At 37.5% G+C, this 25,414-nt stretch overlaps 1 protein-coding gene across 1 annotated transcript in view; it reads left to right on the top strand.

Moving 5' to 3' along the window:
* The window catches only part of HDAC9 (histone deacetylase 9), a 999,956-nt gene that overhangs the window by 740,901 nt on the left and 233,641 nt on the right, over positions 1–25,414 (top strand). The window contains exon 18 of the mRNA XM_082398347.1: positions 7,489–7,596. Within this exon, the coding sequence (XP_082254473.1) occupies positions 7,489–7,596 (108 nt within the window). The remainder of the gene's footprint in view (positions 1–7,488; positions 7,597–25,414) is intronic.

Below are 25,414 nucleotides of genomic sequence, written 5' to 3'. Positions count from 1 at the left end.
CTACTGTCAGGAAGTCTTGCACAGTTGAAATCAGCTCTCATATGAAGGAGATCTTCTTGACACTATCACAAATATAGGGAAAGGTTCTTGGCAATCTCTCCAACCAATAAGAGGGACACAGGGGGAGAAGAAATAACTTTTTGCCATTGAGAATGGCCGGAAGTGGATTTGGACATCTCTTCTAATGGCAGGGATTATGTAGGGAGAGTTCATGGGTCATGCATCCTTTTTTACCATTGGAACTCTTGTTAAACTATAATATGCCAAATACATGTGGATAGGTTTTGGTAGCTAATTTTGGCAGCTGATGTCCCTGAAACACGATTTGGAACGCAATGTCTTAGGGAAATATGCTTATAAATTGACTTATAAACAAGCTTTGGGGATGTAACCTTGCTATAGGCTGAATTGTGTTCCCCCAAAATGAATATGTTGAAGCCCTAACCCTTATGTGATTGAATTTGATAGGGTTTTTAGGAGGCAATTAAGGTTAAATGAGGTCATAAGGGTGGGGTTCTAATTCAGTAGGGTTGGTGCCATCCTAAGAAGAAGAGAGAGATCAGGCTCTCTCCATGTGCACTCACTGAGGAAAGGCCCTGTCAGGGCATAGTGAGAAGGCAACCATCTGCAAGCTTGGAAGAGAAATAAACCAGACATTAGATTGGCTGGCACCTTTGTCTTGGATTTCTAGCCTCCAGAACTGTAAGAAATAAATTTCTGTTGTTTAAGCCACCCCGTGTATGTATTTTGTTGTGGCAGCTCAAGCTAAGAAAACCTTGTTCATACATTCAGAATTAAATACAATTACTCATTTATGAATAGGTTATATCTACAAAACTTACCACTATTACCACTTAGTTATAAGTTAAATGTACATAAAATATAGGTTAAAGTAGTATTTACAGAAATGTTTTTTATGTTTAAATACAAGCAAACAAATGAATGATAAATCCCATAGATTTCTAAATAGAACCTGTTTAGGGATAAGCCTAAATTTTGGATGTGGTCAAAACTTCAAGCATCCATTGAGCATCTGTGTGCCTGGTACTAATCAATAACCATATCCTTATTTTTTTTTTACATCTTTATTGGATTATAATTGCTTTACAATGTTGTGTTAGTTTCTGCTGTACAACAAAGTGAATCACCTATATGTATACATATATCCCTTCCCTCTTGAGCCTCCCTCCCACCTTCCCCATCCCACCCCTATAGGTCATCACAAAGCACTGAGCTGATCTCCCTGTGCTATGCGGCTGCTTCCCACTAGCTGTCTGTTTTACATTTGATAGTGTATATATGTCCATGCCACTCTCTCACTTCTTCCCACCTTCCCTTTCCCCCTCCCCCTGTCCTCAAGTCCATTCTCTACGTCTTCGTCTTTATTTCTGTCCTGCCCCTAGGTTCTTCAGAACCGTTTTCTTTTTTTTTAGATTCCATATATATGTGTTAGCATACGGTATTTGTTTTTCTCTTTCTGACTTACTGCACTCTATATGACAGACTCGAGGTCCATCCACCTCACTACAAATAACTCAATTTCATTTCTTTTTATGGCTGAGTAATATTCCATTGTATATATGTGCCACATCTTCTTTATCCATTCATCTGTTGATGGACACTTAGGTTGCTTCCATGTCCTGGCTATTGTAAATAGAGCTGCAAAGAACATTGTGGTGCATGTGTATTTTGAATTACGGTTTTTTTCAGGGTATATGCCCAGTGGTGGGATTGCTGGGTCGTATGGTAGTTCTATTTTTAGTTTTTTAAGGAACCTCCATACTGTTCTCCATAGTGGCTGTATCAGTTTACATTCCCACCAACAGTGCAAGAGGGTTCCCTTTTCTCCACACCCTCTCCAGCATTTATTGTTTGTAGATTTTTGATGATGGTCATTCTGACTGGTGTGAAGTGATACCTAATTGTGGTTTTGATTTCCATTTCTCTAATGATTAGTGATGTTGAGCATCCTTTCATGTGTTTTTTGGCAATCAGTATATCTTCTTTGGAGAAATGTCTATTTAGGTCTTCTGCCTATTTTTGGATTGGGTTGTTTGGTTTTTTTTGATATTCAGCTGCATGAGCTGCTTGTTAATTTTGGAGATTAATCCCTTGTCAGTTGCTTCATTTGCAAATATTTTCTCCCATTCTGAGAGGTTTCTTTCATCTTCTTTATGTTTTCCTTTGCTGTGCAAAAGCTTTTAAGTTTCATTAGGTCCCATTTGTTTATTTTTGTTTTTATTTCCATTTCTCTAGGAGTGGGTCAAAAAGGATCTTCTTGCTAAGTGTTCTGCCTGTGTTTTCCTCTAAGAGTTTTATGGTGTCTGGCCTTACATTTAGATCTTTAATTCATTTTGAGGTTTTTTTAGTGTATGGTGTTAGGGAGTGTCGTAATTTCATTCTTTTACATGTAGCTGTCCAGTTTTCCCGGCACCACTTATTGAAGAGGCTGTCTTTTCTCCATTGTATATTCTTGCCTCCTTTATCAAAGATAAGGTGACCATATGTGCATGGGTTTATCTCTGGGTTTATTTCTATCCTGTTCCATTGATCTATATTTCTGTTTTTGTGCCAGTACCATACTGTCTTGATTACTGTAGCTTTGTAGTATCGTCTGAAGTCCGGGAGCCTGATTCCTCTAGCTCCGTTTTTCTTTCTCAAGATTGCTTTGGCTATTTGGGGTCTTTTGTGTTTCCATACAAATTGTGAAATTTTTTGTTCTAGTTCTGTGAAAAATGCCATTGGTAGTTTGATAGGGAATACACTGAATCTGTAGATTGCTTTGGGTAGTATAGTCATTTTCACAGTGTTGATTCTTCTGATCCAAAAACATGGTATATCTCTCCATCTGTTTGTATCATTCTTAATTTCTTTCATCAGTGTCTTATAGTTTTCTGCATACAGGTCTTTTGTCTTCTTAGGTAGGTTTATTCCTAGGGATTTTATTCTTTTTGTTGCAGTGGTAAATGGGAGTGTTTCCTTAATTTCTCTGTCAGATTTTTCATCATTAGTGTGTAGGAATGCAAGAGATTTCTGTGCATGAATTTTGTATCCTTCTACTTTACCATATTCATTGATTAGCTCTAGTAGTTTTCTGCTAGCATCTTTAGGATTCTCTATGTATAGTATCATGTCATCTGCAAACAGTGACAGCTTTACTTCTTTTTCTCCAATTTGGATTCCTTTTATTTCTTTTTCTGACCGGTGTGAGGTGATACCTCACTGCAGTTTTGATTTGCATTTCTCTAATAATTAGTGATGTTGAGCATCATTTTATTTGCCTCTTGGCCATCTGTCTGTCTTCTTTGGAGAAATGTCTATTTAGACCTTACACCCATTTTTTGATTGGGTTGTTTGTTGTTGTTTTTTTTTGATATTGAGCTGCATGAGCTGTTTGTATATTTTGGAGATTAATCCCTTGTCTGTCACTTCATTTGCAAATATTTTCTTCCATTCTGAGGACTATCTTTTTGTTTTGTTTATGGTTTACTTTGCTGTGCAAAAGTTTTTAAGTTTTTAGATCCCATTTGTTTATTTTTATTTTCATTACTTCTGGGGGTGGATCAAAAGAGATCTTGCTGAAATTTATGTGAAACACTGTTCTGCCTATGTTTTCCTCTAGGAGTATTATAGTGTCTGGCCTTACATTTAGGTCATTAATCCATTTTGAGTTTATTTTTGTATATGGTGTTAGGGAGTGTTCTGATTTCATTCTTTTACATGTCACTGTCCAGTTTTCCCAGCACCACTTACTGAAGAGATTGTCTTTTCTCTATTGTATAGTCTTGCCTCCTTTGTCATAGATTAGGTGACCATAGGTGTGTGGGTTTATCTCTGGGCTTTCTATCCTGTTCCACTGATCTATATTTCTGTTTTGTGCCAGTACCAAACAGTTTTGATGACCATAGCTTTGTAGTATAGCCTGAAGTCAGGGAGCCTGATGCCTCCAGCTTCATTTTTCTTTCTCAAGATTGCTTTAGCTATTCAGGGTCTTTTGTGTTTCCATACAAATTGTAAAATTTTTTGTTCCAATTCTGGGGAAAATGCCATTGGTAATTTGATAGGGATTACATTGAATCTGTAGATTGATTTGAGTAGTTTAGTCATTTTGACAATATTGATTCTTCCAATCCAAGAATATGGTATATCTTTCCATCTGTCTGTGTCATCTTTTATTTCTTTCATCAGTGTCTTATAGTTTACTGAGTACAGGTCTTCTTTCTCCTTAGATAGGTTTATTCCTAGGTATTTTATTCTCTTTGATGTAATGGTAACTGGGATTGTTTCCTTGTTTTCTCTTTCTGATCTTTCATTGTTAGTGTGTAGGAATGCAAGAGATTTTTGTGTATTAATTTTGTATCCTGCAACTTTACCAGATTCATTGATGAGCTCTAGTAGTTTTCTGGCAACATCTTTAGGATTTTCTATGTATAGTATCATGTCATCTGCAAACAGTGACAGTTTTACTTCTTCTTTTCCAATTTGGATTCCTTTTATTTCTTCTTCTTCTCTGTGCCATAGCTAGGACTTCCAAATCTATGTTGAGTAATAGTGGTGAGAGTGGATATCCTTGTCTTATTCCTGGTCTTAGAGGAAATGCTTTCAGTTTTTCACTATTGAGAATGTTATTTGCTGTGGGTTTGTTGTATATGGCCTTTATTATGTTGAGGTAGGTTCCCTCTAATCCCACTTTCTGGAGAGTTTTTATCATAAATGGGTGTTGAATTTTGTCAAAAGCTTTTTTTGCATCTGTTGAGATGACCATATTGTTTTTATTCTTCAGTTTGTTAATGTGGTGTATCACATTGATTGATTTGCATATATGGAAGAATCCTTGCATCCCTGCGATAAATCCCACTTGATCGTGGTTTATTATCCTTTTAATGTGTTGTTGGATTCTGTTTGCTAGTAATTTGTTGAGGATTTTTACATCTATGTTCATCAGTGATATTGGCCTGTAGTTTTTTTTTTATGATATCTTTGTATGGTTTTGGTATCCAGGTGATGGTGGCCTCGTAGAATGAGGTTGGCAGTGTTCTTTCCTCTGCAATTTTTTTGGAAGAGTGTCAGGAGGATAGGTGTTAACTCTTCTCTAAATGTTTGATAGACTTCTCCTGTGAAGTCATCTGGTTCTGGACTTCTGTTTATTGGAAGTTTTAAAATCATAGTTTCAATTTCAGTACTCGTGATTGGTCTTTTCATATTGTCTATTTCTTCCTGGTTCAGTCTTGGAAGGTTGTACCTTTCTAAGAATTTGTACGTTTCTTCTAGGTTGTCCATTTTATTGGTGTATAGTTGTTTGTAGTAGTGCCTTATGATGCTTTGTATTTCTGTGATGTCAGTTGTAACTTCTCCGTTAGCATTTCTAATTTTATTGATTTGAGTTCTCTCCCTTCTTTTCTTGATGAGTCTGTCTAATGGTTTATCAATTTTGTTTTTCTTCTCAAAGAACCAGCTTCTAGTTTTCTTTTGGGGTTTATTGATTTGTTTTATGTTTGCTTGCACCCCCAATAATTTTAAATCTGAAGAATGAGGACTTTCTATGGCACCTGTAGCTATGTAATGGTTGAAAATTGGTTTAAAAGTATCCAACACAATGTAAATGTTTTTTATTTTTTAGCTTGAACAACCATTTTCCTGAAGGCTGTATCCTCATGAAGCTCAAATAACTACTTACAGTGGTTTAGTAAAAAAATAAAACTCTCAATTTAGAGGGTAAATGATTAGGTTCTAAGGTTCATTTGATGATTCCTTTACTTTTTAGTTGATAGTGTTGACCATGATGGTGTTGACTATGACATAGGCTGAATGTTCTTAGAAAGTAAGTGTTATTTCAGGAGTATGGTAGAAAGGCATGTGTTGTCAGGGTCAGAGCTCTGTGTGAGGGTCCTCAGACCTGCTGGGTAGCCTCTCTAAGCCACAGTATGTTCATTCAATAACCACTTATTAGGCCTCAACTATGTGTTAGGCATTACAAAAATGAGTGTAATAGCTGAAATACTAGTAGCTAACAGTTGCATATCACGTACTCATTTAATCCTCCCCAACCTCATATGCAGATGGCACTTTAAAAAGCTGCTATTTCATTGGTAAGAGAAAGCACAGAGTTGTTAATTAATTGATTGCCCATTGTCATTCACCTTTTAGTGGTGAAGTCATAATTTCACCTGGACAGTTTAATTCCAGAATCTTCTCTCTTTACCACTTTGCTGTTGTTGAGAGAATCTTAATATTCTATTTATTTATTTAGTGTTCTCATTTATTATGTATTTACTCATTGTTCTTAACAGAATTTAAGTTGTTAAGGCTGTCATGAGAAAAAGCATGTGAAAATGCTTAGGAAACTGCTTAGTGCATTGTGAATGAGTTATTATTTATTGTGTTTGTTCCCTGTCATTAGGCCTCTTCAATTTAGTTCTTCTTTTTAAAAAAATTCTGTATTTTGTGTCAGAGTTCCCTTCTTTGAGCCATTTGAGAAGTCTTGATATTTGCACAGTCACAAATTTCTTTATTGCATTTCCCAGTGCTCCAACTGTGTCCTAAAATAAGAGACTTCTACAGCTTGATACTGTTATTTTTTTATATTATGACATATTTATACATTAAAAATATGTAACATATATGACAATTATAAACCACTACTATTGCACTTTTCTTGTCCTTGTTGTAAATGTTCTCTTAGTGCGTCCACAAAAAAGAGTAAACAGCATTTTATAAAGGTAAATCCAAAATATTGGTTCATGCTTTGTTTTGATAATAATGTTCTCTAGTATAGGAGCAGCCATATATTTTAATGGCCTATCTAATTTTAATAATACTAGTTTGCACTAAGTCTAGCTGCCAAACTGTACTAAATGTTAAGCTTCTACTTTGAAAGTCAAATCTCTCCTTGCAGTTGAGTGTTGAGAATATTTTAAGTGTGAGGACCACATACTCCCTCCATTTAGTTGGAGAACCTGAACTGCGGTTGCTCCTTCCTCCTCACTGACTGCTACTGCTACCTGCCTAATAATTGTTTTTGGCTACCCGTAAACCTGCAGCCAGAAAGGTATTTGAATTTTCCCCCTCTAGCACTTGCAAATCCGATTTTTATGTATAGCTGAGTGCTCTTAGCTTTCACTCTATCTACTACTGGGGCCTGGTTTCTAGCAAGCCTGTAGCTACGCCAGATCTGGCCTATGTAATGCTGTTTGTAATGAGAAATCTAAACAGGGAACGGCAGTGAGGCATGGCAGGAATGTGTTTCCATTGGAAAAGTCAGTGTAGAGAAAAAGTATAAGCAAAGCCGTGTGCAGAAGGCCTTTTCAGCTGGCCAAGACGGAAGACTAATGTTATTGTACATAGGCTGTTACTGTGCCAGCCCTTCCTCACAAATTTGCTTTCTCTCTCTCTCCCCTCTCCTGAACCTTCCTCCCCCCTCCCTCTTTCATCTACTCCTTCTCCTTCTCTCCCTCTCTCTTCTGCGGGCTCTGCTCACTGTTTGCTCAGGTGGACAGTGACACCATTTGGAATGAGCTGCACTCGTCCGGTGCTGCACGCATGGCTGTTGGCTGTGTCATCGAGCTGGCTTCCAAAGTGGCCTCAGGAGAGCTGAAGGTGAGGTCTGGATTGCATTAAGTGTGGGAAATCCAGAGGAGACGCTGAAACAGAGATGTTGTTGTTTGGGAATTGTGGGGAGTGTGGTGTGGTAATAAAAGGAAAGGGGCGGAGGGAAGAGGGCAAAGAGATGGCCACTAAGGTGTGATAATAACTAGTGTGTAGGTAGGTAGTAGCTGATCGTGCTCCCAGGGCCTTCCTCTCCTTGGGGAAACTCTGCGGTTAGGGCACTCTGGTGTATTTTTAAGAGCATAGAAATGGTGAGTAAAGCTATGGTCCAGGTTAAAAATACCCAGTATATACATACCAGTCATGCCCTCCTGGGATTCTCTTTTGAAGCGACATAAAACATATGATTACTGAGTACTGTGTATAAGCTCAGAATACCACCCAGAGAGAAGGGGTTGGGGGTGGGGAGAAAGGTAAATATCAGATGGGAAGGATTGGGAGGAAGAAGGAAATTGTTGACTAGAAGGGTAATGATCCAGAGTATGTTTTTCCATGAAAGAACTTCAGAAATGAACTACGCTTTATTGTTCTTTTCTTTCTACGGTCTCTTCTTTTCTACATCATGTGAAAAGAACAATGTCCAAACCCCAACGTTTCCCAGTCTAAACAATTTATAAAAGCCAGAGACCTGACAGACGTTGACATTTTATTTGGTATTTTAACAGTGCTATTTAAAGGTATACCATGTGCATCTTGAATGCAGTTGCCCCAATAAACTTTGTTGGTGCTAACATAGCTTTTTAATGCACTGGTTCACACACTTCATAATGAAATCTGGGCAGTGATTGATTTGGTATTTTTAGCAGTTGTGGGGCTTAGGGGAAATATATTGTAACCAACAATATAGGCACTGTGAGTTTTGTTCATCTAAAATAAAATCTAATTAGGATTATTTTTCTTTATGCCTAATGAATTTTTATTCAATTACACCTGACTATTTCACTTGTGATTAAAAATGCAGGGTAGGAATGTGCACTTTACAATGCATTGTCTGCCCCAGAAGTCTTTGCTCTAACTCTTTAAGTCAAAACCGACAGAAATAGCATTATGATAAGGTGGGCTATATTTAAAAAAAAAAAAATATATATATATATATGCGCCTCATGTTAAGTTGACATGATCAGCATTAGGATATTAATTGCTCATCTCAGGAGATTTCTTAGGCCATTAATGTGGTGCTTAATATTCAGTCTTTACCTTTGATAACAAGCTATTGAAAAGAAGAAAGGAATCAGCCTTATGGAGAGGTTTTGGCTCTCTCCCAGTAGCACTTGAGGAATAATTCTTCTTGTTTGAATATGTCACTTGTAGCACTAGAATCAATTGACATTTTTAAAGAAGTATTTGAGAGTCTTATTTTCAAAAGAATTCAAATGACAGACAACAGCCAGGCCACAATATTATAATTTTTAAAAGATTATGCTGGCACAGACCCACTTAATAAAAAACAAAAATGATTGTTAGCATTTCACAGTTTCTAATTGTTTTGATTTTGTTGAAGTTTAATCAGTAATTCTGAAACCTTCTCAAGTAGAATGCCCACATATTACACTCAAAATCATCATTGCTGTTAACCTCACAGAGTGCAGAATTGCCAAATGTATGTGTGAAGAGTGTTGAACAAAAACCTAATTATATTTTTTAGGAGGTAGTCATTTAAAATAGCCAACTACAAACAGAGTGTCAACAATACATAGTATGGACATGCTGACCACCAGCTGTACTAACTAGCATTGGCTGTTTATGTTACGATCAAGGATTCATACAAATGCTTTTCCTCCCCTTGGTTGAGAAATCAGCAAGTATGATTAAAAAAGAGAAGAATAGGGAAAAAGAGCCAGCATAAAAATCAAGAAACATTGATCCACGCTCTGCCACTTAAATGCTGTGTCACTTGTGGCAAATCACTTAATATCTCTAGGCCTCAGTATCTCGTTCCACAAAATCAGTAGGGTAGAATTGATAATGTTGAAGGTTGTACCTGGTTTTGACATTCTGAGCTATTTGCAAATGAGACGTGGATCTGGTTATCAGTTATATACACCATGACATACCCAATAGTAGATATTCCACAACTGATTTCACCTTCCTTTGCTGAATATTCCAGGCAGTGTAGCTGGTTTATCTTTCTGATTGTTAGCCCAAAGTAAAAGTCCAAGACAGGCAGGATCATAACAAACGGACTAGTGCTGACAGACCCAGAGACTGAATCCTTTTGTTGCTAATAATTTGATGAGGCCTATGGGAATACCACTGTAGATAGCCAAGAATTGCAGTAGGTAGCCATGTTCAGGGACCTCTAGCTAACCAAAAATGTTACTCAGTGTCTACCTGTTCCAGACTCCAGTAAGACTGGGCAGGTACACCTGCTGGCCAGGAGCATTAACACTCACGGCTGTGGAGTCACTTCATTCAGATCTAGGAAGAAAATAGGGAAGCTTATTTGAGGACACTGGTAAGTTATCCTCTGTTAAGAGATGTGAACAAAGAAAACTTTAGTGTTTTGTTGATCATTTTCTGCATCTACATTCAGTTCTCACATGTTCTACCTCTTTCTCCCAGTAAATCTATAACTTGAAACAACATTGACGTATTGAAAGACTGCATTTTGTGAGTCTGCACTCATTTTGCTTGGAAATCAGAGAAGAATTAAGAGCTTTATTTCAAATAGGGTGGGCCTGGATGGGGTGCTGAACTGAGAGGTTCGAGATAGCTGGAGAGAGGTCACCAAACTCGTAGGGGATGGGGACCTAGGAGATAAGAAGGGCGCCCAAACAAGGAAAATGCCAAAGGCAAATTTCATTACCTGGAATTTTTCCTTGATATTGAGCTTGATCATGATTGTTCCCCTAACTTTTGACAGGTTCTGTCCTTTCTTCACCTGCAGATACTAATGGGCTAAAGGAATTAGGGGTATAATCCAGGCACAGGGAGTGGGTCTCATGTTGATGCTTAAACTGAGCGTGTGCAGCAAACTACAGCAGTAAGTGGGTGTATTTTTTGCACAGCATGGATATGCTCAGTGGAGTTCAGTGGAAATTATGGGGACTTCCAAGTTTTCCAGGTTTTTAATAAGATACTTTAAAAAACCCATGCAAGTGGAAATTTCTCAAACCTACAAATACCCAAGTTGGCTATTTCTCAGAATCTAGAACTAGGGAATATAAATATTCTGGAAATGCTGACATGTTTGTTGTATTGGAAACTATAATTGGAAGAATAGTTATCTCAAAATGGTTTTATTGTTCTAAAGGTCATTTAAGGAAGTATGTCTAGAAATAGAAATATCTTTAAAAGATGAGCATTTTTCAAGTTATAAATATTCAATATTTCATTCAAAAAATGGTGCCAAATATCATGTTGTACACCTTAAAGTATATAATTTTTATTTGTCAGTTATGCCTCAATATATCTGGAAAAAAATGATTCAACAGTTATCCAGTTTTACTGTAAGAATGCCCTTTGATGCTATTTTGGCAATGCTGTAATTTCATAAAAAAGTAAAAATTGCTTTAGTTGTCTGGAAATTTTTGTCAAGAAAATTCCCACCTGATTATCTGAAAAATGTATGGATTTCTTTACTGTTTGAATGGATATTGTGATACCGTGTTGCTAATAATACCTGCCATTCATTAAGTATCTACTATAGGTTGGGCAGTTTACATGTAATTTGTCATTATTCTCACAACGTCCACCAAAAGTAAGTACCACCAATAGGATAGCAGCTCAGAGACATCAAGTAACTTTTTACGATCCTGCACACAGTTTAATAAATGGAAAAGCCTGTAAGTGTCACAATCCTCTCTTCTCTTTCAATACTTTATAAGGAATTTCTTGTAGAGGTAGCACAAATATGTAAGAAAAAAGGGGTTAAAGCTATCTTTTTAAAATAGTCTAGATTCTTTCCTTTTTATTACTCTAAAACATTTAATACAGACAAAAAAATGAGTTACATTAATAACTTACAAATCATAATAATATGGTTGGATGTGAGCCCTTCATCCAACTAAAGAAATAGTACTGTGCTAACACTATTAAAGTTCTTTCAGTACTTATCTCATTCCTATCTTTTGACCCAGGAGTAATTATTAATCTGTTGTAATTTTTAAATTATTCCTTGCCCTTTAATAGTGTTAACCATATGTTGTAGATCTTTATAAAAAATGGAATCTTATTGAGTGTGTTATTCCTCAGATTTCTCTCCCCCAACTTAAAATCATGTTATGAGGATTTATCCTATTTACATAGCTGTGATTTATTTGTTTTCCTTGTACATCATAATTTGTTTATTCATTCTTCTGTTGGACAGTATAGTTGTTTCCAGGTTTTTGCTCTTTTGATCAGTGCTGCTGTGAACACTCTTGAACTATGACATAACTAAGGGTAAAATGGTAAGCTCCTAGGATAGAAACATAATAAATTTCAGAGAGTAATGCAAGGTAGAATTCCAAAGTCATTTTGCCACAATGACATCAGCAAAAATAAAAATTTAAACCTCTGAAAATTCTTCACTCCATGAAATCAGTGACAAAACTGGCAAAATTTATCAGAATTAATTTTTAAAAATCTTTTATTGGAGTATAGTTGCTTTACAATGTTGTGTTAGTTTCTGCTCTACAGCAAAGTGAATCGGCCACACATATACGTGTATCCCCTCTTCCTCGGATTTCCTTCCCGTTTAGGTCACCACAGAGCACTGAGTAGAGTTCCCTGTGCTATACAGTCTGTTCTCATTAGTTATCTATTTTATAAATAGTAGTGTATATATGTCAATCCCAATCTCCCAATCCCTCCCACCTCCCTTCCCCCCTTGGTATCCATATGTTTGTTCTCTATGTCCGTGTCTCTATTTCTGCTTTGCAAATAAGTTCATCTATACCATTTTTCTAGATTCCACATATATGCATTAATATATGATATTTGTTTTTCTGACTTAATTCACTCTGTATGACAGTCTCTAGGTCCATCCACGTCTCTACACATGACCCAATTTCGTTCCTTTTTATGGCTGAGTAATATTCCATTGTATATGTACCACATCTTTATCCATTCCTCTGTTGATGGATATTTAGGTTGCTTCCATATCCTGGCTATTGTAAATATTGCTGCAGTGAACATTGGGGTGCCATGTATCTTTTGAATTATTGTTTTCTCCGGGTATATGCCCAGGAGTGGGATTGTTGGGTCATATGGTAGTTCTATTTTTAGTTTTTTAAGAAACCTCCATACTGTTCTCCATAGTGGCTGTACCAATTTACATTCCCACCAACAGTGCAAGAGGGTTCCCTTTTCTCCACACCCTCTCCAGCATTTATTGTTTGTAGATTTTTTGGTGATGGCCATTCTGACTGGTGTGAGGTGATATCTCATTGTAGTTTTGATTTGTATTTCTCTAATAATTAGTGATGTTGAGCATCTTTTCATGTGTTTGTTGGCCATCTGTATGTCTTCTTTGGAGAAATGTCTATTTAGGTCTTCTGCCCATTTTTTAATTGGGTTGTTTGTTTTTTTTTATACGGAGCTGCATGAACTGTTTGTATATTTTGGAGATTTAATCCCTTGTCAGTTGCTTCATTTGCAAATATTTTCTCGCATTCTGAGGATTATCTTTTCCTCTTGTTTATGGTTCCCTTTGCTGTGCAAAAGCTTTTAAGTTTAATTAGGTCCCATTTATTTTTGTTTTTATTTTCATTACTCGAGGCGGTGGGTCAAAAAAGATCTTGCTGTGATTTATGTCAAACGGTGTTCTGCCTATGTTTTCCTCTAGGAGCTTTATAGTGTCTGGCCTTACATTTAGGTCTTTAATCCATTTTGAGTTTATTTTTGTGTATGGTGTTAGGGAGTGTTCTAATTTCATTCTTTTACATGTAGCTCTCCAGTTTTCCCAGCACCACTTATTGAAGAGATTGTCTTTTCTCCATTGTATATCCTTCCCTCCTTTGTTATAGATTAGGTTACCATAGGTGCGTGGATTTATCTCTGGGCTTTCTCTCCTGTTCCATTGATTTATATTTCTTCTTTTGTGCCATCAACCATAGTGTCTTGATGACTGTAGCTTTGCAGTATAACCTGAAGTCAGGGAGCCTGATTCCTCCGGCTCCATTTTTCTTTCTTAAGATTGCTTTGGCTATTTGGAGTCTTTTGTGTTTCCATACAAATTGTAAAATTTTTTTGTTCTAATTTTGTGAAAAATGCCATTGGTAATTTGATAGGAAAAAAAGAAAATTACAGACCAATATCACTGATGAACATAGACACAAAAATCCTCAACAAAATACTAGCAAACAGAATCCAACAACATATTAAAAAGATCATACATCATGATCAAGTGGGATTTATCCCAGGGATGCAAGTATTGTTCAGTATACGCAAGTCAATCAGCGTGACACACCACACTAACAAATTGAATAATAAAAACCATATGATCATCTCAATAGATGCAGAAAAAGCTTTTGACAAAATTCAACACCCATTTATGACAAAAGCTCTCCAGAAAGTGGGCATAGAGGGAACCTACCTCAACATAATAAAGGTCGTATGTGACAAACCTGTAGCAAGCATCATTCTCAATGGTGAAAAACTGAAAGCATTTCCTGTAAGATCAGGAACAAGACAAGGATGTCCACTCTCACCACTCTTATTCAGCATAGTTTTGGAAGTCCTAGTCATGGCAGAGAAGAAAAAGAAATAAAAGGAATCCAAATTGTAAAAGAAGAAGTAAAACTGTCACTGTTTGCAGATGACATGATATTGTACATAGAAAATCATAAAGATGCCACCACAAAACTAGTAGAGCTCATCAGTGAATTTGGTAAAGTTGCAGGATACAAAATTAATGCACAGAAATCTCTTGCATTCCTATACACTTAAAATGAAAAGTCAGAAAGAGAAATTAAGGAAACAGTTCCATTTACCATTGCAACAAAAAGAATAAAATACCTAGAAATAAACCTACCTAAAGAGGAAAACGACCTGTACTCAGAAAACTAAAGATACTGATGAAAGAAATCAAAGACAACACAAACAGATGGAGAGATTTGCCATGTTCTTGGATAGGAAGAATCAATATTGTGAAAATGGCTACACTACCCAAAGCAATCTACAGATTCAGTGCAATCCCTATCAAATTACCAATGGCATTTTTCGCAGAATTAGAATTAATTATTTTAAAAACCCAGGAAATTAACCAAAAGCTTGTAACATCTCAGGAAGCATGTATTCAGAAGAAAACTGGCTAAATCTTCATGAGAACAGTGAACTTTGTGGTGTTTTAATTCACCCTTTCCAGTTCCCCAATAGTCTTATTCCCAATGAAAACCAGTAATTTAGCAGTCTCCAGACATGGCGGAATGGGGTTGAAGCTTCTTCAAAGCCTCATTCCCAGAAAATTTTCATTATTTGGCCTGTCTGGTCCTTCAGTACAAGTTCTCAGTTACAAAGTTGTCTTTATTTGGCTGGACTTAGAGTGAAAAGCCTTTTCCTCAGAAGCACTTGTTGAAAAAAATTAAAGGTAATTGGTTAACTTACAGCTGCCTGAAGTGGTGGACAACAGTAGAGAAAACAACAAACTAACTGAAAGCTTCCAGAAAAAATTGAGGAATGAGATGTGCATAAGCGCTATGACAAGCCCTATCAGACTCCTCAGAATCTAGAAGGGCATGTGTCTGATAGGGCTGTGTGCATACTCAGGGCTGCGTTCACACCACAGTCAGGAAAGACTGAAAGGCCCTAAAGTCTCATCTCAAGCTGACTTTGAGGCTCTGCTCAAACCAGAAGTAAAGGCCAAGGAAGAGCTGCCAAGGAAGAGCTGTGAGATCTCTGACCCAGTATTGAAAGTGTGTCCAACACACATGGGCAGGGCCCCTTATAAAAGGCTGGGGACTGTTGGTTCCAGGCATTTAAGGAAATCTCTGTCTGATTATTAACTGACCAGCCACTGAATTAAGCAAACAAAGACTTCAGTCCCACACTCAACATAGAATACAGTCTTTATAGAATTAGTTCAGAAGAATCAACAAGCAAACAAAACAACAATGACAAACCCTAGGGAGTGGTAAAAATCTGATTTCCAGAATTGTCATATTATATTGCTTAAAATACCCAGTTTGCTACATAAAACTATGAGAGATGCAAAGAAGCACATGAATTCACATGAAGAAATAATGAGCATCTGTAAAAGTAACTACATAAATAAATACAATTGATACTAGAATTGTATTTTTTGTTTGTAACTCTTATTCTTCTCTCAGATTTAAAAGACAACTGCATAAAACAATAACCATAAATCAGTGTATAAAGATGTAGTTTGTATAACAGTAGCAGCATGAAGTAGGGGATTGGGAATGGAGCTATATAATAGCAAAACAAAGTTTTTGGATACTGTTAAAATGTGGCTCATTTCTGAACTAGATTGTTAAAAGTTAAGATGCTAATTATAATCCGCTGGACAACAGGCAAGAAAATAAGTCAAAAATATGTTAAAAGAAATGACCAGGCAATTAAAATGCTACACTAGAGAATATCTATTTAACTTAAAAGAAGACAGTGTAATGGAGGAGTTGAGGAACAAAAAAAGGTGACATATAGAGAACAAATACCTAAGTCATTGTGCCAATTTCAAACCCCACCAGCAGCACATAAGAATTTCCAGGGCTGTCCACTTCTGTCTGTATTTGGCATTTTCAGATTTTTAAATGTTTGCAAATCTTACATGAAAATATGCTGAATATCACAAATCATCGGGAAAATGCAAATTAAAACCACAGTGAGATGTCACCTCAAACCTGTCAGAATGGCAACAAATAATGAATGTTGGTGAGGATGTGGAGAAGAGGGAACCCATGTACACTGTTGGTGGGAATGTAAATTGGTACAGCAACTATGGAAAACAGTATGGAGGTTCCTCAAAAAATTAAAAATAGAACTACCATAGGATCCAGCAGTTCTACTCCTGGGTATATATCCAAAAAAGCAAAAACACTGAATCAAAAAGATACATTGAACCCCATGTTCACAGCAGCATTATTTACAATAGCCAAGATATGGAAATAACCTAAGTGTCCATCAACAGATGAATGGATAAAGAAAATGTGGTATATATAAACAATGGGCTATTACTCAGCCATAAAAATGAATGAAATTTTGCCATTTGCACCAATGTGGATGGGGCTGGAGGGTATCATGCTTAGTGAAGTAAGTTAGAGAAAGACAAATACTATATGTTTTCACTTGTTTTTGGAATCTAAAAAAAATCAAACAAGTAAATGTAACAAAACAGAAACAGACTCACAGTTACAGAAAATAAACTAGTGTTTACCAGTGGGGACAGGAGCCAAACCAGGGAAGGAGATTAAGAGGTACAAACTCCTAGGTATAAAAGTATAAGGATATAATGTGCAGCATAGGTATTATCGCCAATATTTTATGATAACTTTATTTATTTTTGTAAATTGGAATATGATTGCTTTACAATGTTGTGTTAGTTTCTGCAGTACAGTGAAGTGAATCAGCTATATGTATAACCATATCCCCTCCCTCTTGGACCTCCCTCCCCCCCCATCCCACCCATCTAAGTCATCACAGAGCACCGAGCTGAGCTCCCTGTGCTATACAGCAGGTTCCCACTAGCTATCTAGTTTACACATGGCAGTGTATTTTTGTCAAACCTAATCTCCCAATTCGTCTGACCCTCCCTTCCCCCTCCGAGTCCATATGTCCATTCTCTACATCTGTGCCTCTATTCCTGCCCTGCAAATAGGTTCATCTGTACCGTTTTTCTAGATTCCACATATATGCATTAACGTATGATATTTGGTTTTCTCTTTCTGGCTTACTTCACTCTGTGTGACAGACTCTAGGTCCATCCACATCTCCACAAATGACCCAATTTCGTTCCTTTTTATGGCTGAGTAATATTCCATTGTATATATGTACCACATCTTCATTATTCATTCATTTGTCACTGGACATTTAGGTTGTTTCCATGTCCTGGCTATTGTAAATAGTGCTGCAGTGAACATTTGGGTACATATGTCCTTTTGAATTATGGTTTTCTCAGGGTGCGTGTCCAGTAGTGGGATTGCTGGGTCATATGGTACTTCTACTTTTAGATTTTTAAGGAACCTCCATACTGTTCTCCATAGTGACTGTATCAATTTACATTGCCACCAACAGTGCAAAAGGGTTCTCTTTTCTCCACACCCTCTCCAGCATTTATTGTTTGTAGCTTTTTTGATGATGGCCATTCTGACTGGTGTGAGGTGAGACCTCATTGTAGTTTTGATTTGCATTTCTTTAATAATTAGTGCTATTGAGCATCTTTTCATCTGCCTCTTGGCCAACTGTATGTCTTCTTTGGTGAAATGTCTGTTTCGGTCTTCCGCCCATTTTTTAATTGGGTTGTTTATTTTTTTGACATTCAGCTCCATGAGCTCTTTGTATATTTTGGAGATTAATTCTTTCTCCATTGCTTCGTTTGCAAATATTTTCACTCATTTTGAGGGTTGTCTTTTCGTCTTGTTTATGGTTTCCTTTGCTGTGCAAAAACTTTTAAGTTTAATTAGGTCCTATTTGTTTATTTCTGTTTTTATTTTCATTACTGTTGGAGGTGGGTCAAAAAAGAACTCGCTGTGGTTTATGTCAAAGAGTGTTTTTCCTGTGTTTTCCTCTTAAGAGTTTTATGGTGTTTGGTCTTACATTTAGGTCTTTTATCCATTGAGTTTATTTTTGTGTATGGTGTTAGGGAGTGTTCTAATTTCATTCTTTTACATGTTGCTGTCCAGTTTTCCCAGCACCGCTTATTGAAGAGGCTGTCTTTTCTCCATTGTAAGTTCTTGCCTCCTTTGTCGTAAATTACATGACCATATGTGTGTGGGTTTATCTCTGGGCTTTCTATCCTGTACCATTGATCTATATTTCTGTTTTTGTGCCAGTACCATACTGTCTTGATTACTGTAGCTTTATAGTATAGTCTGAAGTCCAGGAGCCTGATTCCTGCAGCTCCGTTTTTCTTTCTCAAGACTGCTTTGGCTATTCGGGGTCTTTTGTGTTTCCATACAAATTGTAAAATTTTGTGTTCTAATTTCGTGAAGAATGCCATTGGTAGTTAGGTAGGGATTGCATTGAATGTGTAGATTGCTTTGGATAGTATAGTTATTTTCACAATATTGATTCTTCCAATCCCATAACATGGTATATTTTTCCATCTGCTTATGTCATCTTTGATTTCTTTCATCAGTTTTATAGTTTTATGAGTACAAGTCTTTTGCCTCCTTAGGCAGGTTTATTCCTAGGTATTTTATTCTTTTTGTTGCGATGATAAATGGGATTGTTTCCTTAATTTCTCCTTCTGATTTTTTGTTGTTAGTGTATAGGAATGCAAGAGATTTCTGTGCATTTTGTATCCTGCAACTTTACCAAATTCATTGATGAACTCTAGTAGTTTTTTGGTGGCATAGTCAGGATTTTTTATGTATAGTATCATGTCATCTGCAAACAGTGACAGTTTTACTTCTTCTTTTCCAATTTGGATTCCTTTTATTTCTTTTTCTTCTCTGACTGTTGTGGCTAGGACTTCCAAACTACGTTGAATAAGAGTGGCAAGAGTGGACATCTTTGTCTTGTTCCTGATCTTTGAGGAAATGCTTTCAGTTTTTCACCATTGAGAATGATATTTGCTGTGGGTTTGTCATATATGGCCTTTATTATGTTGAGCTAGGTTCCCTCTGTGCGCATTTTCTGGAGAGTTTTTATCATAAATGGGTATTGAATTTTGTCAAAAGCTTTCTCTGCATCTATTGAGATGATCATATGGTTTTTATTCTTCAATTTGTTAGGGTTGTTTATCACGTTGATTGATTTGCATATATTGAAGAATCCTTGCATTCGTAGGATAAATCCCACTTGATCATGATATATGATCCTTTTAATACATTGTTGGATTCTTTTTGCTAGTATTTTGTTCAGGATTTTTGCATCTATGTTCACTAGTGATATTGGTCTATAATTTTCTTTTCTTGTGATATCTTTGTCAGATTTTGGTATCAGAGTGATGGTGGCCTTGTACAACAAATTTGGGAGTGTTCCTCCCTCTGCAGTTTTTTGGAAGAGTTTGAGAAGGATAGGTGTTAGCTCTTCTCTAAATGTTTGTTAGAATTCGCCTGTGATGCCATCTGGCCCAGGACTTTTTTTTGTTGGAAGATTTTTAATTACAGTTTCAATTTCATGACTTATGATAAGTCTGCTTTGTTTTCTAATTCTTCCTGGTTCAGTCTTGGAAAATTGTACCTTACCAAGAATTTGTTCATTTCTTCATGGTTGTCTATTTTATTGGCATATAGTTGTTTGTAGTAGTCTCTTTTAATCCTTTGTTTTTCTGCAGTGTCAGTTGTGATTTCTCCTTTTTCATTTCTAATTTTATTGATTTCCATCCTCCCCCTCCCCCTTTTTTTTTTTTGGATGAGTCTGGCTAAAGGTTTATCAATTTTGTTTATCTTCTCAAAGAACCAACTTTTAGTTTTATTGATCTTTGCTGTTTTCTTCATTTCTAGTTCTTTTATTTCTGCTCTGATCTTTATGATTTCTTTCTTTCTACTGAGTTTAGGTTTTCTTTGTTCTTCTTTCTCTAGTTTCTTTACGTGTAAGGTTAGATTGTTTACTTGAGATTTTTCTTGTTTCTTGAGGTGAGATTCAATTGCTATAAACTTCCCTCTTAGAACTGCTTTTGCTGGGTCTTGATGCTAAGATGAGGACCTCTGGGAGACCTCACTCTGATGCATATTCCCTGGGGTCTGAGGTTCTCTGTTAGTCCAGTAGTTGGGACTCGGACCTCCTACCGCAGGAGATCAGGTTGGACCCCCGGCTTGTGAACCAAGATCCCGCAAGCCGCGCAGGTTGGCAGAGAAAAAAGAAGGAGCAGAACAATAACAAAGAGTAAAAAATAAAATAAGATTAGAAAACTAACAGATATGGTAGAAAAAATTAAAATATGGATGAAACAACAACCAGAAGTTAAAACAGAACCACAATAGCATAAAAGAGAAAAGAAAAATAAAAAAGCTAGAAAAGGCCTTGGCTGTGGGGGGTGGGGTTTAGGCAGGGACTGGGTTTTGGCTGTGGGCAGGGCCTATGTTTAGGACCCACAGGGCCGGAAAAATCCCCGGGGGCGGGGGCCATGGGACTTAGGCTCAACACAGCAGGAGGGACCCAGGAGTGCCTCTGGCCTTGGAGGGCGGAGGACCAGGTCCGGGACCCCAGCAGGCTCCCTGGGCCAAAGTGGTCAGGGGAAATGCTAGGCACGTTCCCCCCCCCCATCCTCTGATCTGGGAGGGTCCCTCCCCATTGGCCTCTCTTCTTTTTCCCCACCCTCCCTCCTATGCCCTTAGGACCCCTGTGGCTGGAGGGGGCCCCAGAAGGCAGGGGACCAGACCCTCAAGCCCAACAGGCTTCCCAAGGCCGAGTGGGCTGGGGAAATGCCCAAGGCGCTTCCCCTGATCCCTCAGTTCTGGAGGGTCCCCCGCCACCGTCCGCCTCTCCTCTTCTCCCCCCACCTCCCTCTTATGCCCGTAGGATCATTGTGGCCCAGAGGGGGTCTTGGAGGTTTGGGGATCCGGCCCGGGAGCCCAGCAAGCTTCCCAGGGCCGAGTGGGTGGGGGAAACGCCCGCCACGCCTCCCCTGATCTTCCGATCCTGGAGGGTCCGCCCCAACCGTCTGCCTCTCCTCCTTTTCCTCCCTCCTCCCTCCCACGCGCCTAGGACCCATGAAGCCAGAGGGGGTCCTGGAGATCAGAGGACCGGGCCCGGGAGCCCAGCAGGCTTCCCGGGGCGACTGGGCTGCGGAAATCCTAGGCGCACCGCCCTCTGATCCTGCAAACCTCCACAGGGTCCCTCGAGGTGTGGGAACCCTTCCTCTCTCCCAGCCACCCCTCAGGGGCACCAGTCATGTCCATCCTCCACTTCTCTACCCCCTCACTCCCCCCCACATCCTACCCGGTCGCTCTGGGGTTCCTCCTGTCTCCTTGGGCGTCAAGGTCCCCCACCAGTGTCCGGCAGGTGCCCTAGCTGTGGGAAGACACGAACTCCACATCCTCCCATGCTGCCATCTTGACTCCGCCCCTATGATAACTTTAAATGGAGTATAATCTATAAAATCTTGAATCACTATGTTGTAAACTTGAAACTAATATAGTATTGTGAATCAAATATACTTCAAAAAATAAAAATAAAAATATTTTAAACATATATTTTTATGTATTTATAAATTTAAAATATATATATTTATAAATTTGAAATAAATAATAACAAATATTTTAAAATAAAATAAATGTTTGCCAACCTTGTAGGTATAAAATGTCACCTTATAATGAACCTCTGTTTTAGATACGGACAAAATAAGATCGTTATATCCTTCTTAAACCTTTTATTAATATTTATGCCTTATCTCAAGTAAAGCATTTTGTCCTCAGTTATATTTGTATGATATTAATATAGCATTCTTAGTTTTTTTTCTTTCCTAGTATTTGCCTAGTTCATTACTTACCATCCCTTTAATTGCAGAGTTTCTCTTTTTTATATACTAGGTCTGTCTCTTATAAATAGCTTAAGGCTGGATTTTGCTTTCTAATCTGACTGTATATTTTAACTGAGGAGTTGAATTTGTTTCCATTTATTATGGTTGATAGTATACATAAATGTATTTCTATCATAGTTTGTTTTTTCTTTGTCCTACCATTGTGTGCACCCTTTCTTTCACTCACCCCTTGCTTTCTTTTCAATTGAAATGTCTCATTCTATGTTACTTCTAATTTTTAAAACATACACAAATTATTTGTATTATTTTAGTAATTATCATTTAAAAATTTAACCTATTTAAGAAATCTTAAACTTAATTACTTTATTCTCTTCACTAACAACACAGGAACTTTAGAATGTTTTAAAGGCAATTATCCTGTTCTAATTTTATGCTATTATGGTATAGTACTTTAGCTTTATCTCTTTTGTAAAAGTAATATCAGCAGTGAGACATTATTAAACTGTTTATATCATCAGTGTTTCATTATACTTTCCCACATATTTACCATTTTCCTTATTCAACATTTATCTTTGTATCTAAAACTTCCATTTCTTGTTTTCTTTCTTCCAGCACATTTTTAGAAGTTTCTTCAGTGACAGTTTTTCAGTTTTTGTTTATCTATGATATCTTTTTGCCCCCATTCTTGAAAGATAGTTCTGTTAAGTACACAGAGTTGACAGTTTCTCTCAGCACTTTGAAGATCCTCCATGCTTTTCTGGCTTCCAGTTTTGATGTGTAAAATAGCAGTTACCATTCTAATTATTATTTCTTATAGATATTGTGTCTTTTCTCTCTGATTGTTTCTAATGTCTTCTTTCGACTTTGATATTTGTATTTTGCTTCTAATGTCTTCTTTCAACTTTGATATTTGTATTTTGCTTTCCATGTGTCTAATAGTGGATTTTACTGATTCAAAATTGTTTAAAATATATATTAATAAAACTAAAGTTTAATGTAACCCTGTAAGGATACACTGTGATAAGTCACCTGCATCAGACTAAAAGTAACCTTGCTGATTTCAGTCATTAATTATTCATTTATAAAACAAATATATGTAGAGCATATTTTCAGGTGAAAATTTGTACTATGGAGAAAGAACAAAGCATGAAAAAGAAACAGAGCGAGACTGAGGGAGAGGGCTACCTCTGTTAGTTTTTGTTGTCAAGAAGGCCTTAAAGATTGTTAAGGAGAGATTTGAGGTAAATGAAGTAAGGGAAGAATCATATAGAGAAGTGGGAAAGAGTAGTCCAGACAAGGGAAAAAGCAAATACAGAATCTCTCTTGTAGAGTGGAGTAAATAAGTCTTGACATGTTTAAGGAACTACAAGGAGGCCTGTGTGTCTGGAGTTACCTGCAGAGGGGCTAGCAAGAGATGATGTTAGAGAGATAGTCAAGAGCCAGATAATGGGTTGCGTGTGTGCGCACGCACGCACACACACAATTATTTAGCATACATATATATGCATATGTAGATACCATTAAAAACTAAGAGTGTATTTCTAGCTTAGAGAATAAGGATAGCGATTACAGTTTTAAACTTCTGATTATAGATAAAGAAACTAAATTGCTATTTCAAATACATTTTGCCATCAATTTGGCCTTCCTTAAAATTTTATACTATTTTCTAGCCTAAAATTGTACATCCAATAAGGTATGAAATGGAATATTTGTGTTGACCCCAATATTGACCAAGGTCCCAAGCTGAGGACAATGGATGTTAATTATGTATGATAGACACCTCTTGAATGAATTCATTAAAAGATAGTCAAATAGGCCTGCAGTTATCTTACCTAATCCAGTTTATATACCGGAAGACTAGATAAAAGAGATGTGATTGATGGAAGATTCTTTAAAAGGGATTTAAGTATTTTGGCTCTTTTGCTCTGTTCCCTTCTTTGCTTTCCCCAACATAAGCCAAATGGTGAAGGAGTCCAAGGAAACTGCTTATGTCTAAAAATGGAAGGAGTGGCTTTTCAGTCCTTAGCTTGATACCTGGTGAGTTACAGAAATTTGTAGGATCATTCTAGACTACTACCAGGGTGGGGCATGAAAGAGTTCACTAGGGGGACTGATGTATGTATCAGGAGTTTGGGAGCTGTATAAAGATAGAAGAATGTCCAAGCTTGTCACCTAGAGAGGGCAAAGTAGAGAGCTGGCTGAAACTGCCATGTGGGTAGATTGAAGAGAGGGGGTTGAGCAGCTGTAGTGAAACTCACACTGTTGGTAGGGCAAGGACTTTAAGGACTTTTTTTCCTTGTGGACCAGTGGACACTTTGGATGGAAGCCAGATCTGAATCATCTTGGAAGTATCTCACCAAAGAGGTCTACCTTTCAAGACAAAAGCCCCTCAGAAGAATATGACTAGAGATGTTTGAAAAAGCTGATGAGGGCTTGTAAGGTCAACCAACGAGTGCATTGCCCACATTAGTGAACTTTGCAGACTGGAGGTCGCTGACAGTGTCTCTGAAGAACTTGCGAGTGCTCGCATTGGAAGAGGGACAACGTTGGATCTGCCATGACAGAGGGCATTTGAGGAATCCATACAGATCTCCAGATTGCACTGCTAATCCAAAGTCTTCATCCTTTTTATTCTTCCCACTTTCCACAGCTGGAAGATCCATAAGCACAGCATGAAGGTAGTAGAGCAAGAAAGGAAAAAATATAAACCGTATGGCCTCCTCCCACAGCACACATAGATTTTCACCCACTGCTGGTCCCTGATTCTGTGGGTCAGCAGGTCAGTGGGGAAACACTCTCAATTCGATGTGACATTAAAGAGTTTAACTAGACTGAACTGGACTTTTTAATATCTAAAGATGAGAGTGTTCCTATAGCTGAAAGTGATCTGAAAAGCTTTGGAAGATATCAGATAAAAACTGAAGAAAGCTTAGTACTGGGAGAGAAATAATGCCATTTCCTTTCTATACCATTCCTAATGTAACCCTAATATATGGGTGTGTTAGTTTTCTATTGCTGCTGTAACACATTACCACAAATTTATTGGTTTACGACAACACTAGTTTATTATTTTCAGTCCTAGAGGTCAGAAGAACTCTACAGGTCTCACTGCAGCCCTGCTAACACCTTGATTTTAGCTCAGTGAGGCCTGTACACTTCTCCAGCTTAATCAGGTTTTGGCTGAATTCATTTCCATTTGGTTGTGGAGACCATGGGGTCCCCATTTGCTGACTAGCTATCAGCTGGGGGCTGCTGTCAGCTTCTACAGGCCTCTCTCCATTC

Source organism: Balaenoptera borealis (genome assembly GCF_965194805.1).
Source record: "Balaenoptera borealis genome assembly, chromosome: 7".
NCBI lineage: Eukaryota > Metazoa > Chordata > Mammalia > Artiodactyla > Balaenopteridae > Balaenoptera > Balaenoptera borealis.
This window is presented reverse-complemented; position numbering and strand designations above follow the sequence as displayed.